Genomic DNA, 16490 nt, shown 5'->3' with positions numbered 1-16490 from the left:
CATTTCCCCAGATTCGGGGTGGGAATGACTTACAAATGCAGCAGCGAGCGGAGATGTGAGCCTCACTGAAGCACTAAAGGCAATTCTGGTGTTCATCGCTCACAGAGAATGAGCACAGGCCGGAGACAACAGTTTTTAAAACCCAGACTCCAGAGTATAGTGCCCAGTGTGGGGGGATATGATAGTCCCCACATGGGGAAAGAACTTCACTAACTAAACTAAACTATATATAACTATCTACAACAAATGGACAGAAGTCACTCTCTTAGCAAAAACTAAAAGCACGAAGGAACAGGGGTTCCGACACAGACCATGTGGCAGTAGGAGGGAACTGGAAAGGCATCAGCCTGCCTGACTTATTATAAGCCCAGCTGCAAGCACAAGGGGACGCATTACACACATGCGGGTCAATGGACACTGCTAACAAACATTTCTGGATGCAGGCGCATGGGCACCCACGTATGGAATGCATATAGGAATCATCACTCAAAGAATAAACAATGTTACTGAGAAGATGCTAAGGCTACTAAAGCCCTTGTGTACTTTTATTTTTCAATCTTTCATGTGGTAGTAAGAATATTATCATGAGAGCAGATCCTCGGCTAGTGTAACCTGCCATAGTTCCATTGACTTCAATGGGTCTAGGCCAATTTACATCTGATGAGGATCTGCCACACAATACTTTGAAACATATGCTATTCCCATTTGTGGAAAGGGGATGGAAAATCTCAGCCCTAACAGTGAATGGATCTGAAGTATCTAAGAGCTTGTTAGAGGCTTCCCATAAGAATAGATGGGTCTCCATATTTTTTTTCTTCTCTTTTTCAGATTCTCAAAGATTAACTGTTCAGGATTTTTCAATTTTCCAGTGTTTTTGCTCTGAGCAAAGAAAGATTTAAACACACACAAAAAAGTTCAAGTATATGTCAACAAGTTCTCCTGAGACTTAAAGGACACAAAAAAACAGATCTGAAAAGAACATATACATAAGTGGAGTTTTGTTCAACTTTGGTGACCAAAGAGAAAAAATGGAGCTCACTTTCTGAAAAGAAAAGAGCACACTGAGTGATTAAATGCTTTCAGGAGGAGAGAGAGAAAGATCATTTGAGAAAGAAGCTAGCCAAGCGTTTGATATTAGAATGGACTGAAATTCTGAATTTCTATTCCACAAGGAGGGCTGACATTGCAAAAATTCGTTTTGTCCTTGTAGCAGGCCAGGTGGTTGGGTCCCCTGTTTTCCTCCACTGGCTCCACTCTCCCTGGTCCAGAGGTCTCACCTTCTTTGCCTTCTTTGGTTGCAATCACCTGTGCTTCTTTATTTACAGTGTATATAACTTAGTCCCACTTTCTGCCCCAAACACCCTGGAGGCTCGGAGGCTCAGGGTTCCACTTTCTTCCTGTCTCACAGGCTTCCCCTGCCCTGCTTAGCTATCTTCCACCAGGCTTCTGGCCTGGCCTATTGATCTCCCTGGGCCAGGTCACCAGCTGTTCCCTTTTCCCTCATTAGGCCAGGGCTCTGACTCAGCCTAATCAAGGCCGCAGCTGTTACCTACTCTGCCAGAGGCCCTCAGGCCCTGGCCAACAGAGGCAGGTGAGGGGTTTACCATTCTCCGCTCTGTTACAGTCCTTCACTGGAATGAAAAGTTGTTTCAATATAAGGTAACTAAATTTTCCTATGCCTGATTTTTTCCTTCAGTTTCTCACACTTGTAGGATTAATACCTTGTCCTGAATATTTATGTATATAATAGAATAAACATTTTTAACAGATACAGGAGTTTCATCATATCTATATAACCTTCCAGAGTAAAGATTCTTAACAGGTTTGGGTGTTTCGTCTTCAAGTAAGCCTACATCCATCTGAATTACCAGTTCTGCTTCAAAAGTGTCTATTGGATGTTTCAGGCAGGAGGAATCTGTTTACTGAGGATTATAGTTGGCTTGAGGGTTATGTATGTTTTGATAACGTTCTGAAAAGGCTTGGCTGACTTACAGCAGGCTGTGTGTAATTGTCCTGTCCTCTAATTGTAGGGTAGCCCCGGTGTGGGAAACTTCGTGCCTTAGCACTGAAGTGAACAGTTTACCATTTTTATCCTCCAATTCACAACCTCTTTTACAGGCTCTAATGATAAACCAGTCTGTGACAATCTGATTGGTTTAATTTGTCTTCTTCAGAAGACAACTCTGATGTGAACAATGGGTAGTGAGAAGTGGCACATTTACACTCTATTGAGTATATCTGTTGTAACTTTTCCCTAGTTATTTATATTCAATATAGCCTTTATATATGCTTCCCACGTGACAGCAGGGAAGCTTGTGTACAGAGATAAAAGAACTGTGCAGTCATTTAGGATTTCATATTTAAACTTGTGAAGCCTCCAGGTGACTGATGGAAATATCTTGATTGAGGCTGAATGGTACCTTACTCCCAAATATTCCCATTAATTACCATTACTCAGCCAAGTAAGGGTATTACAACCTGTCACTAAATGGTTTTGAACATTTTCCCCTGACAGTCCACTTCTCTCCCCATGCTATATAATACCACTACAATGAGCAGAGGGTCCTGGGACGTAGCCCCCTCCTTAAAAGAGCAGCATGCTAGCAAGGTGTTGTCTGTGCAACCCCACATACGTGGTTCAGCCCCAGCCACTCTCCACATTTGTCTGCTTCTCAGATGTGCTATACTGGCCCCTTTTTTCTCAGGGGCATTTGATGAGAAGAGTCTCTGAAGGGTTGGGGAGCCCATCTGGTGCATGGATGTTTGTTGCAGTTCTCACTTATTTGTGGACGGATGAGCAGCTTGTATCATTCATATTTTTTAAACAAGAAATGGGTAAAATTTCTATAGGTGCTACAGTGACTTAGGATCCTAAATACCATTTTAAAAAGTACCTAAGTCACTTAGGACCTTTGGTCCCAATGAATTAAATGAGACCTAGGCTCCTAAGTGACGTAAACGCTTTTGAAATTTTTACTCCATGTCCGTTTTAAGCATAGTACATACACCCAGAGTACCGGATAGGTGCCTTTTGACTGAATACTCAACTCCTTTACAGACTGAAACGCGAATATAATGGGTGGGAGGAATGGGACTGAAATTGTGATTTTTGAAAAGAAGCTACAGTACAACTGCCGGTATTGAGAGTGGGAGGAATTGAGCAAACAAGCAACACTGTCAATGATTGCACTATGTCCTGGACAAAAAAGGCCTATTAGATCTCATAAGCATATCCTTTAAGAATGAAATAAAAACAATTTAGTCTTAAAGATGCATTCTGTGCAGAGATACAGAATTAGAATGGTTTAATGCCAGGGAGACGTAAGTCTCCAGACATTTAAAAACACCAATCCTTTTATAATTTCATTAAATTGCTTGCAGACATATGGATGAGCCAATCACAGCTCATAGAAAGACTGGGTTTTAATGAACACGAACAATTAAAATCTTCATCGAAAGAAGTAAATAAAATAGAAAGGTGATATGATCACTGCAAGTGTATGTATGTAGCTAACTGTGTCCTAACAGAATGTGTGTGTACGCACACACACTCTCTCTCTCGGAATTTTTGTCCTGATGACAAATCCTGAAAATTTTGTCCTGATGACAAATGACTGTAAAATGATTTCTTAGGACCTTCTCCATTATTATAAATATTTATCCATTACAACCAGCACCTCTACAGGATTTAGAGCCCCCTACTGCTGCACAAATTTGGACCACCCACATTTCATATTTTCTTTCTCTCCCAGAAGACAGAGAAGTGCAATTTGTACTTCCAGTTTTTAAAAAGTAGATATGATTTTAGTCTAATTTATGGGTTCATTTAAAACTTGAGTAAGTGTTTTGATTAACTGAGCCATTGTGTAACTTAGATTAAGACAAGCTGGCTCCTCTATAGCAGTATCATTTTTCAATTTCAGGAGCTATAAATGGCAGACTGTGGTCAGTGATCCATTTATACATTTTAAAAAACCCCTAAATTATAATCCCATTCTAACACTCCCAATTATCATTTATATTCTTGACATTCAAAGCCAATTGTTATTTTTTCCTTTCTTTAAAAAAAATTAAACACAAGGGACAATTTTAACTACAATAGCTGGTAATATCAAAACTGAGAATATCTTTGTAGGCAGAAAAGGAGAGAGAAGAAGAATTTTATAAAACTAAGAACTGAAAGCAGCATTCTTTTCTCTCAGGCACACACTGTTTATAGCCTCTACTATTCTGCTTCCTTTGGTGTGCAGGATCCTTAGGTTTTCAAGGGGAGAGATGTATGGGAAATGATTGCAGATTCACTACAGAGCTCCACAATGTGACTCAGTGAAGAGAATCTTGCAATAAATATTTTAAAATAATATTTATTAAAAGTAAATATTTTTGTGCTTACAGACCCCTGAGCAATTCCTGTTGAAATCAATGGGGAATCTTTCCCTTGACTTCAATGGGCTTCAGACAGAAAGCAACACAATGTGTCTGATCTAAAGACTTCAAAATACTTTACAAAACAATTAGCTACACCCCACCACATCTCCAGGATGCAGATAAATATAATTATTCCCATTTCCAGATGTTTCCAATGGAAAATAATTAGTTCGTTAATAAAGTCTTAGCAATACACTATCAATGTAAGTTGGTGCCTTTGGACATAAAAGTAAATTTTTTGCTCCATTTTCCAATGAAAAAAGTTTCCCCCTAACATATGAAAGGAATATCCTGATCCTGCAATCATCACTCACTACGAGAGTACTTGTGTGGATGAGGGTCACAGGGTCAGTGCTCTGTGCAAATAGTCTCTTTAATTAGTTTATCACTATCAAAATATATTATCAGCGTTAATAAAAAACAGTTTGAGGCAAATGTTCTCAAATTCCAACTCCCCCCCCCCCCCTTTTTGGCACAACTTTCAAAATTTCTTTTAAATAATCAACCTACTATTGAACTGGTTGAAAAAGAGAAATATTCATTAACATGTTTGCCAAAACTTTTATTCCACTTTTCATCCAAGTATGAAAAATTTCTATCCATAAATGGACTTGGTTCCAATGAAATCAACGGGAGTTTTTCCATTGTCTTCAATGGGAGAAGGATTTCCTCCTCTGTGGCTAGGTATCAATGAAACAGGAAACCAGAGATCTTGATTTTACCCCCAGCTAAATCCATTTAGACCTACAATATGGAGTACAATTTAAAACTGAGTGATAAATTTTGCACACGTGAGGCAGAAATAATAATATATGGAACACCAAATATCTTTATATAAGGGTCTGTTTATTCCTCTATGGCAAGACTTTATCAGTCTTAATCTTGTCATCACTTACTTGAACAAATTCTTATTCAGTCAGCTTTAAACCAACTATTGTATGCTGCCATCCGTTGTTTAATTTGATGTCTACCAAACTTTATTTCACATAATAACAAAGGAAATTGTCAAAAACATTGCACTTATGTAATTAACGTATAGCTTCTAAGCATCACATGACCTGAAAATTAATCTTTCTGTATTAATCTATGCATCAGATTACACTGAGAAGATTTCCTATTCCAGTGTCAGTATCATTGGAAACAATTACACTTTTGTGCTGGCAGTAAATAATGGAAATCATAATATAAATGGCAAGCAAAAACAAATCACCATGGAAAAGAAATCAAGAAACTTTAATTCCAAGTTAGTTGGATTGGAAATTGTCTGGCTAACATATGGCGACTCTATATGCAGCAGGGTTTGTTTAAAACCAATTGTTTCAATTTCTCTAAAATCCACATGAATAGAGAGATTGCCTTGAAAACTGCAATGGTAACTAAGGGCCCACACTAGAAGTTGTGGTGGAGGTTTGTGGTGATTTGATTGAGTCCCCAAGATTTTCCAGTTTTCTGACATCTGTGGTTTGTTTTAGTGCCAGGCTGCTATTCTTGTAGGGATACTCCTATGCCACATTCTCCAATGAGTGCATTTCAGAAATTTAATTCCCATGTTCTGGAAGGGCACGAGGAACATAGGACTCTGGGGAATGCCTGCAGACTTAACTACACATTAACTTTCTTGCATGTGAATCATGTGAAGATCAATGAGATAATTAAGAAATATACTGAAAGAAGAGATTGAGGGCAATGGCTCTTGGAAGAGTTAAATATGAGAGAGAGAGGAAAAATTGGTACAATGACCTTAAATAAATGCATCTCCCCAGTTCTAGACCCTGAGAAACTCTACACTGAATCCCAATTGAAAAGCTTCATCAGGATGCTACAAGTGTGCTCCCACAAAGGGCTTTTTTATTTTCATCTTTCTAAATGCTTCTAATGAAATCTCTAGAACTGCCCAAATAGGATCCTGAGTCTTGTTACTACCATGCCTTTGATTGTATTAAAGAGCTAACCTCCAGGAGTGGAAGGGTGGAGGGGGAGTATTATGCTTCATTTTCTCCCACAAGACTACAGTCTGAAATTAAAGGTCAGACCCATTATTTTACATCAGTGCTAGAGGCAAAAGAATTTGTTCACTACAGAATTAAAGATTAACCAGATGCTTCACCTGACACATAACTGTTGAGAACCTGAGAGAGAGCAAAAGAGAGAAAATGAAAGCTGAGAACACCCCACAAGGATTATGATATTGATTGTCCCCAAAGCCTTGCTTGACTAAATAATCATTTTCATGGAGGGATGCTGAAGGAGCCAACAGATTTTTTTACATTTTCAAAATTAATCTGTAAAGCATTATTTGAACTCAAAGCAATTTGTATGGCACTTCAATCCATTAGGGAAAAAAAGATTATTAGCATATTTTGACAAATAGATGGCAAATTGGCATGCTAATTAAGGTAAGTCATGCCATCGTAAGCAGTACAGTTAAACAAAATGTTTTTCCCCCCACCCACCAAATTGACAAATAATGTATTTAGAATATCCTAAAGATTGCTTTTCTAACTGTTCTTTCACATGTGCCCTTTGTATGGGGGTTCATTACTAGAGATGGTCCAAAAGGGTTTGCTGAATCCAAACTTCCAAAGACAGAAGTACTCTTCTTTCCATTTCTCTATGCCCTGTGCCAATTAAGTCAAATGGAGCAGAATCAATCCCTAAAACTGTAAATACCATCATTCTCTACACAGTCATTCAGCCCGGTGTTACCTCTGGCTGCTCTCCTCATTTCCCCACACCCAGATCTTTGCAAAATCCTGGCATTTAATCCAAGATGTATCTCTCTCCCTTCTACTCCCCTTCCTGCCAATGTTCTAATTCATCCTATGGCAATTTTAGTCTTTGACTACTGCAGCCTTCTCATTGCCCACCGTATCCCAGCATCTCTCTTCTTCACTCTACCTAAAACTATTCCGCAAAAAATCGTCATCTTCCCCATCATTCTAGCCATGTTTTGCTCATATGTAATCCTTTCACATGCTTCTCTTCCTCTTCTGCATTCAGTTCAAGGGCATGTTTTAAACCAGAGACCAGATGCTGTTCTGCTGTTCCAGAGGCCATGTTACACTAGTGGAAATCCAGAAAACTCCACTGAAATCAATGGACTGACTTCAAATTTACACTGGTGCAACTGGGTACAGCATCTAGCCATATAACATTCTGCAAAAAGAAAGTCTGAAACTTGTAACAGACAGCAACTTACAGCATACACATTTTTCTCTCTTATCAAATGGATGAGTGGAGTTGCACCATCCATACCCATTTCCAACTCTGAAGATGTTTCTTGGATATTCCCTTAAGCATTTGATTTTGTTGCTGAATGTGACCCATTTCCACAAGTCAGTGGTTCTCAACCAATTTACCATTGTGGGCTGCACATGCAGCTCTCTGTGTGCTATGTAGGCCATCTCCACACAATATATATACTACCTGTATGGCCCTGAGGATATCGCATTGGCCACAGCTGTGTGCTCACTGGGCTGCAAGTGGCACACGGAGTGAGAACCACTGCCATAAATCAACCTTTTACTATGCTGCATTTCTTCAGCTGGTGCAGCTTCTCCATTGTCTTGGGATCCTCTATAGGACTCCCAAGTTTATGCAAATTGTTCTTCCTTTGATGTTTCATCAATGTCTCACACTTAATTATGTTTTAGTATCATTAATCTAACAAAACACTTCCGGACTTCAGTGACAATCTAAAACTTCTCTGATGGTTTGAGGTTTATTTTACCTTAACCCAGATCTGTGATCCGCATCCAGCAAAGTATCTAAAAATCGATTTTGAACCAATGTATCATGTACATCAGAAATGGCAACTTAGTATACTGTCAGTTTCACTAGCCTTTCTATATTCTAAATTGGCCCTTGAAATGCTTCATCCACCCTTTTGGATGTACACTTAATCCGTGCATGAAGTAGTTTTGTATAAAGCCCATCAGAGGCGGCTAAGTAATTCATTCCTGCCTTTGGTTTCAGATTGCTGCCTTCACTGTACTGAGTAATCACAAGACTACAGTGGCTGCCAGAAAAGAAGCTTTGTGTGAGTCAGCTGACCAGACTCATTTAGCTGATACATGTTTCTCAGTATGATTTACCATTGTAGATCATTGAGTGCTGCCCTGGTAAGTACATACAGCTCAATTCATCCCTTCTTGCATCTTGTGTAGTCATTTATACCTAAGCAAAATGAATGTAAAGGGGCATTCACCACTCATACTATACCTCACTTTGAGAAGGTGTATACATCTTTACGTAACTAACAAGAACAAGCAAGTCAGACCCCTGTTGTCCTGTTAAGCGGAGATTATCATAAAACATGTAGTGGTTTGAAAATTGTGAGCATGAGGATTTAAAATGGAAATTTTACTCACAGCTCCCTCAGTTACATGGAAATGGCCATCAGTCTCTGTGACACTAAAGGCAGGGTCTATATGCTGTTTAATTTTTCCTCTCAATTTATCTTCTAGCTCATTAATCCGTTTCCCAGCAACCTGTCTCCACTTTCTATTCTTATGTGCAATTCTTCTTTCAGTTCCTGCTGGGAGGAATCCATCTTTCAAAGCAGTTGAGCTTTAATTTCTTCTTGTCTAGCTTGAACTACATCAATCCTCCTCCTCTTTTCCTGTTCCACAATCTCATGACTTATTCTTAGATTTGGAAAATGTTCTCTGACTAACTGACACTTTTGTTGAAGAATAAGCTTTCCAATTGCTGGAAAATGAACTTTCTACTTTCCAGTAGAAGTTGGACAACAACCAGACAAACATTACCTCTTTGCAACTAAGCTCTTCAGAGAAGGGACATTGTCTGTATCTTCATCTGTAAATTACCTGGTATAATTAGGTTGCTACATAAATAATTTTGAAAAAGACCCAATCCAAAAAGATACCCAACAGAGGCATCTCCTTCCCATCCTTGGGACTCTCCTCTCTAGTTTTAACAATGATGGAATTATTTAGACACAGGATTATTTTAATTTATTTTAGAGCAGAGGTGGGGATTGAAAATCCCCTTTTAAAATAGTTTTCAGGAACAGCACCACATATGGATGATGGGCTTTATTTTCTCTCCTTGCACATCATGTTGTGCTGTGTCGGTTGCTGTGCTGGAAAGGAATTCTAACGTAACATGCTCCAGATCATCTCTTTCACCAGAGGCAGACAGATAATAAAAGGGATGTTCTCATAATGGAAGGCTGCAGGTTGTTTCACAATCAATACCCCACCTACCCAGCACAATTAAGAAATTGTATTTTCGTTGATATGGTTTTCCTCCGAGATAGATAGATAGATAATCATTTTCATACTTAGTGATGGCTGCTTGGCTAAGCAAGCTAGTCCTATTGCCATCATAATGATTTTAAGGAACATAGTGCAACTCTTCATTGCTTCTGTGAAAGATATTGCTAATGCAACATTTTGCTCTTACTCTTGCATTGTTATTTGTATTGCTTAGGCGGTCACATATTTTGCAGTTATTTTCTCATCTGTGCAAAAATGCCATTTTGTTTTCTGGTTGACAATTAGCATAGATACAGGGATGTGTCAACACAACTAAAAATCATTCAACAATCTAAATATTGTTCAAACAGCAATCTATATGATTAATAGAAAAGAAAGATTGATCCCGTTCCCTTTATTACTATAGGTTTCTTGAGCCATGAAGTCCATATCTGAACTGATATATTTTATCAGGAGTGATTAAAATCAGAAGGGGGGGGGAAGCTGTGCAGGAGAATAAAGGGCAGAAATACTGGACAGAATGCCACTGGGGAATCACTACAAAGGAAGACAGAGTACATTAGAGAAACCATGAGAGATTTCATTCAGAAGGTGAAGAAGTGGGAATTGTTGGCAAAGTTTTACCTTTTTATGTACCTTTCCATAGCCATACTAAACCCTAAATGGCACTATCTTTCCTTTTCTTTCTTTCTTTATTATTAGTATTAGTATTTCATCAGCCCCAAGAAGTTCCAATCAAAGATCAGTGCTCCACTGTGCTAAGTGCTGTGCAAATAAATCCTTCATACTGAAGGAGAGATATCTAATACTTATGAGGCAACACTTTATGCAACCTCAGGCCGTTTTGTCAGGAATAATATTTTCTGGTATCAAACAATTTATTCAGGTTCCATGCAGGTCAGCTTACCAAGTTACCTCTGACTAGTATGCCAAGGTGAATCAGGTACCTTTTTGCTTCTATTCCAGCTCCAGTTCTTTCAAGTCAACAATATAATGATGTCAGCATTGCACAGAGAGGATTAAGCAATCTGTTGATGTCAGGTTAGAGGACATATGCTATACAGATGACAACAATATCTAGACTGAAGAATTCAATTTCCCACCTTTAACTAATATTAAATGATTTAATACTTCACTGACCTTGAGAAAGGTTTACTGCCAGTTTCATTTGGGGATGCTGTTATTATGAATGAACATTTTCTAGGAATTTATGCGCAAGAAATCCCTCAAGTACCCCTTAAAAGTCACAAGGTTATAATTATAACTAAGATAGATGTCCTGGTTTCTATTCATTTATCACTACTATTCTCTGGAGAAGGTTTCTTTTACTGTCAACAACTAAAAAAGGAACAGACTAGTCAAAGAACTGGGAGGAATGACTGAGTACAGGATTCAGCAGCCTGAAACAATATAGACTTAGCATAGCACATTGAGAAAGAACAAATCTATTTCACTTCTTGACAGAGTGCCTCTTCCAAACACTATCTTAATTTTTCTTCTTTTCTTCCTCTCTGCTTTTTACTTCCTATAAACCTATTCCTGTTTGTTATTCAATTTTTTTTTCTGCCACAGTAATCTTTACACAATATTGAATAAACTTCTCATCATATAGCCTAGAAAGGAACCAACCTTAGTTTGTGACTCAAGCTCCCCGAAACAGAGAAAATTTGGAACTCAATCCATATTAATTGGTATAGGTTCATTTCTTGTACACCATATTCTGTCTTTTGGCATGCATCCATAATTAAAATTGAGGCTGGTTTCCCATTATAAACCCGAAATAATCCTTCATTGCTCATTAGCACCCCAGTGACTTAAACCATCCACTCAAATGCTAAATAATTGCAAGGAGATTGTAAATAAATTAATTAAAATCCCATCCCCAATTCAAAGGGTCCATTTTACAATATATTATAACACTACAAAAATTTACATAAATAAGTTGTTACCAAGTAAAATAAAAGATATATAGCAGAAAGGTCTATATAGCCTTATAGAAATCTACACCATATATTCAATATATTTCACAGTACCAGGCAATAAATCATTACAATTTCTATTCATTACATATTTCTATTCCATCAGTACAGCACAGTATGAGAAAACATATAAAACTCTGTCGTAATATTACAGGATTATATTCCTTTCAAACGCTTACCTCTTTATTTAGGACCCAATCTAAACCCTACTGAAGTTAATGGAAATACCTGAATTGACTTCAATGGGGTTTGTATAACCCACGGGTCAGTGTATGTTATATGCCTCTATTATATGCTCAATCTACAGAGGATATAAATCTGTTACAACTCCCAGCTAAAGAGCTTGGATTAGGACTCTCATAACTCTGAAGGTTCCTAAATCAATCCCTGGTGTTAGCCAAGATGGCAGCCATCATATATGGCTCTGGCTGTAGTGCAGATTTCATATTGAAAATTTACATTTTAAAAATAAAACCTATGCCAAACTTCAAAAAATGGAGTTCCACTATAACTTTTTTTTAAAAAGAACAAAGAAAGTTTGATGGATGGTTACGCTGGTGAGGCAAGAGTGCGATAAATGATTGCATGGTAATGGCAATCTGGCTGGATCCCTTATCTGCTCATTTACAGATTAAAAAATTGTACATTAATTTAAATATATAAATTGTAATGGGGAATTAGACAAAATCCACTGACATATTATTCAAGCTTTACGTCTTTTTAAAACGTTTTATAACAGAAATAGGAAATCCCTGATAGATCATCAACTCCAGTACCTCCATATTACTAGCACTTCATTCAATCAAGTTTTAAATGTCTCAAGTGTCAGAACTTCAACTGCTGACCTAAGCAGACTATTCTACACTCCAATTATCTCCATCTTTCACTTCTGTTTCACCCTCATCTCAACCTAAACAATTCTTCTCCTTCAGTGCTGTACCATTTGATTAAGGCTGTATTGTCTTGTTAATTTATAATCATTAGAACAGTGCAAAAACTTTTGTCTTTTACAAAAATCGTTTTGATTTCGAGCAATTTTGCATTCCTGAAATTTCTGTTTTCTATGAAATTTCAAGACAATATATCCCATTGGTCTTCCCAAGCAGAAGTTATGGAAAAATTAGGGTCCTGCAAACATATTAAGAAGCAGCAGCATAGAGCTACTGCCAGTTGTTGCCCTTAGCTCACAGGCATTTGGGGGAGGGGACATGGCATATAAGCAATATGTGATTTTCAGGGTAACTCAAGGGTTCAGATAAATATCTGAGCCCTGGATAAATATCTGAAATGCTAAGTTTTCTCCTATTTTAAAGAGTACAAATAAAATCTATATACATGTCTCAGAAAATAGTTAAAGTGAGATAGACTTAGTGAACCAAAGAATGAGTAGTACCATTCGATTTCACAATGGAAACAATCTCACCTTGAAACAATACACCATGAAAAGTTGTTTTCAAATTCTTGTGGATGTCCAGATTGATTGAATTATTTGATGCTCAGCTTTGACAAAACATTCTTGATTCAAAATATTTTGTATGAAACATTGCATGATCACAGAAGCTCCATGAATTTGAGAACAGGCAATATACAGCGCTTGTGATTGTCTGTAAACAAGCCTGATACACTAGAATATGGGGCTTGATCCCACAAGATGCTGAGCACTCCTACATTAAATAAAGTGCCAGCAATTCCCATTGCAATGTGTGTGAATTGATGATGCTCAGCACCTTGCAGGATTAAAACCTTTAAGTAGGCAAAAATCTTCATGAAGTCAATATGATTTTTGTAGCATGCAATATCTGAGACCTATACCTCTAAAAATGGAGGGCTAGTGGGAGCCTCCTATGGAGGCAAAAAGGAAAATGCTCTGAAAAAATGTTATTCTAAACATTACAGAGGCCAGATGCTGACACCCTTATACATTGATTCATACTTTGCTCTGTGCATAGCCCCAATTAAACCAACATGACTAGTCATGCATTAAGATAGTGCTCAGTATAATAAACATTATAAATATAAATAATTATTATTATAAATAATAAGATGATAAAAATAGTGGACATAAAACAAACATTCTTCTAAACATCTTTTTCCTGTGATCAAGCATGGACATACTGAATGAATGGTTATGCAAGTCTTTGTTCCTCCTGGTTTTCAATTCTTTCTTTACAATTTCACTTAATAAACATCTGTATAAACAATAACCACTCAGACCAAGTAGGCTAGAAGGCTGCAATATGAACTACTGTTGGGTCATACATAATGATTTAGGGTATGGCTACACTGTGGAGTAAAGTCGATTTAGTTTAAATTGACCTTCACCTGCCGAACCTCAGAAGTCAGAGGAGCATGATCACGCTATGCTCACTGAGTTGGGTGTTTGCATCCCAACCAGTCGTGCTTGCATCGATAATTGAAACAGTGCACCATGGGAAGCTGTCCTACAGTGCACTAGCCGCAGTGCCTTTTGGGAAGTTTGCCATCCTCCCATGATCCAACATGCTTCATCCCCCCTCCTCCTTGTCAAAAGCAAACAGATTAATGTTTTTTCATGCCATTTTTCCAAACCTGTCTCTGCCGCCTGCACGCCATTGCCGGAGAGGCATGGAGCCCGCTCAGCTGTGTGCTATCATTGTGAGCATCACAAATACCTCAGGACTTAGCCTACAGTATTTTCAAAGCCGAGACAGGAGCTGTAGCGCAGAAAATTTTGATATTACTGAAACCATCCTGATATAAACCACAGAGAGAAGCAATTCTCGTTTGCTGCAGGCTGTCACACAACAACTTCAGTTGGTGGAGTGCCACTTCTGGTCCCGGGAAACAAGCAGTGGCTGGTGGGATTGCATCGTTATGAAGGTGTGGGACAATAAGCAGTGGCTGCAGAACTTTCATATGCGAAAGGCCACTTTCATTGAACTTTGCGCAGAGCTGTCCCCAGCCCTGAAATGCATGAATATTTGCTTGAGACCTGCTCTGACAGTGGAGAAGCAAGTGGCCATCATTCTTTGGAAGCTAGCAACCCCAGACTGCTACCGGTCAGTTGGGAATCAATTTGGAGTTGGTAAATCCACTGTGGGAGCTGCCATGATGCAAGTGTGCAGGGCCATTAATAGACTTCTGCTAAGAAGGGTAGTGACTTTGGAAAACATCCAGGACATAGTGGATGGCTTTGCCACCATGGGGTTCCCAAACTATGGCGAGGTGATTCATGGGACACAAATCACTATCCTTAGCACTGGGCCACCTTGCCACAGAGTACAATAAAGCAAAAGGAATACTTCTCAATGGTGTTGCAGGCCCTTGTGGATCACAGGGGACGTTTCACCGACATCAGTGTGGGTGGTCTGGAAAGGTGCATGATGCGTGCATCTTTAGGAACTCAGGTCTGTTCAGAAAGATGCATGCGGGCACTTTTTTCCCTGACCAAATAAATCAATATTGGTGATGTTGAAATGCCAATAGTGATCTTGGGGGATCCTACCTACCCCTTGTTGCTCAGGCACCTGGACAGCAAGAAGGATCAGTACAATAATAGGTCAGCAAGTGCAGAAAGGTGGTGGAACATGCATTTGGATGTTTAAAGGCTCGCTAGCGCAGCTTGCTCAGTAGGTTAGACCTCAGTGAACACAACATCCCAACTGTTATCTCTGCCTGCTCTGTGCTCCATAATGCGTATGAAACAAAGGGGGAAAAGTTCCCACAGGGTTGGGTCACAGAGGCCAATAGGCTGGCCACATATTTTGAGCAGCCGGATACCAGTGCTATGCTGAGAGCCAACCGTGGAGCGCTGCGCCTCAGGAAAGTATTGAAACCCCATTTTGAAATGAATACGTCAGTAATCTACGTCTCTGTCAGTGCTGTGCTTTCCCTTCCCATCCCCCACACTCGCACCATCATTACCCCCTTCTTTCCCCACCAACAATCCCTGAGCTATCAATGAATAAAGAGTAATGTTTTTTAAAGCAGTAACATTTTTATTGATGACCAGTTACAGTGCGGGGGGAGGAAGATAATTTAACATTCTCATAAGACTGCTTGGGCATCGAGAGCTAAGTGTCACTATGCAAACAGCAAATCATGCACTTTTCCAGTTCTTAAAGGGGCCATCACATCTTTCTGCTCCCCTCCACCGGCATGGAGTGGAGCATGTACTGCACCCTGCTCAACCTCCTCCTAGAGTGGTTGGGGGTGGGGGTGGGGGCGGGGGCTGGGAAACAGCTTGTTGGCAAACCGTTTTACAGGGGCTGCAGAGTGAGTCTGTCCTGCCGCTGCTCTTCCTGGAGCTCTACCAGACGCCTCAGCAAGTCAGACTGATCCCTCATAATTCGCAGCATCTCCTCTTGCATTGCATGCTCCTGCTCCTGGGCTGATTTTCTGTTTTCCATGTCCATGTTCATTTTCTCAGACTAAGACAGGCTCTGAGCTCTGTGTCAGCAACCATGGAGGCATTCATTAGTTCATTGAACATGTCATCCTGGGAGCAGGGGGGTTTGCCTTCTAATCTGGGAAAGGCGCTCTGCAAGAGTAGAAGCTTGGGTGAAGGCCGAGATGTCCACTGTAAGGCAAGTAAAGCACAAAGTTTCCATTGTTAGCTGTCCCAATGGAACAAAAAGGAATATTACAATGTAAAAACAACTCCCCTTCATATTCACAAGGCAAAGCCAGACCTGCATACCACTCTGTACTTATTGCACCGATTGGAATGGCATTCCAGCCATGGTAAGTGCGGAGCCCTTGTATCCATTATAGGGAAGTCTCTGTAGCACCACATTCCCCAATCCACACTTAACCAGGGAGCAGAATCATTGAGCTCCCCTTTATCATCCCAAAGACCAGTTTT

At 39.4% G+C, this 16490-nt stretch overlaps 1 protein-coding gene and 1 long non-coding RNA gene across 3 annotated transcripts in view; one reads left to right on the top strand and one right to left on the bottom strand.

Annotated features, from left to right (window-relative positions):
- Positions 1 to 16490, bottom strand: part of SORCS2 (sortilin related VPS10 domain containing receptor 2) — a 549270-nt gene that overhangs the window by 181020 nt on the left and 351760 nt on the right. Inside the window, exon 3 of one of the 2 annotated variants that reach the window (XM_067556437.1) lies at positions 16086 to 16205. The exons of the other annotated variant lie outside the window; for it this stretch is intronic. Within the exon in view, the coding sequence (XP_067412538.1) occupies positions 16148 to 16205 (58 nt within the window). The 3' untranslated portion in view covers positions 16086 to 16147. Of the gene's footprint in view, positions 1 to 16085; positions 16206 to 16490 lie in introns of those variants that run through there. 2 annotated transcript variants of the gene reach the window in all.
- LOC137158624 (uncharacterized) lies at positions 1542 to 10798 on the top strand. The gene is made up of 3 exons (XR_010921464.1): positions 1542 to 1659; positions 8404 to 8549; positions 10635 to 10798. It is a non-coding gene; the product is annotated as an uncharacterized lncRNA (long non-coding RNA).

This window comes from Emydura macquarii, unplaced genomic scaffold, assembly GCF_026122565.2.
Source record: "Emydura macquarii macquarii isolate MOO-44397 ecotype Brisbane River unplaced genomic scaffold, CSIRO-AGI_Emac_v2 contig_1768, whole genome shotgun sequence".
NCBI classification, from domain to species: domain Eukaryota; kingdom Metazoa; phylum Chordata; order Testudines; family Chelidae; genus Emydura; species Emydura macquarii.
The sequence above is the reverse complement of the archived record's forward strand: the minus strand, read 5'-3'. Positions and strand labels throughout refer to the sequence as shown.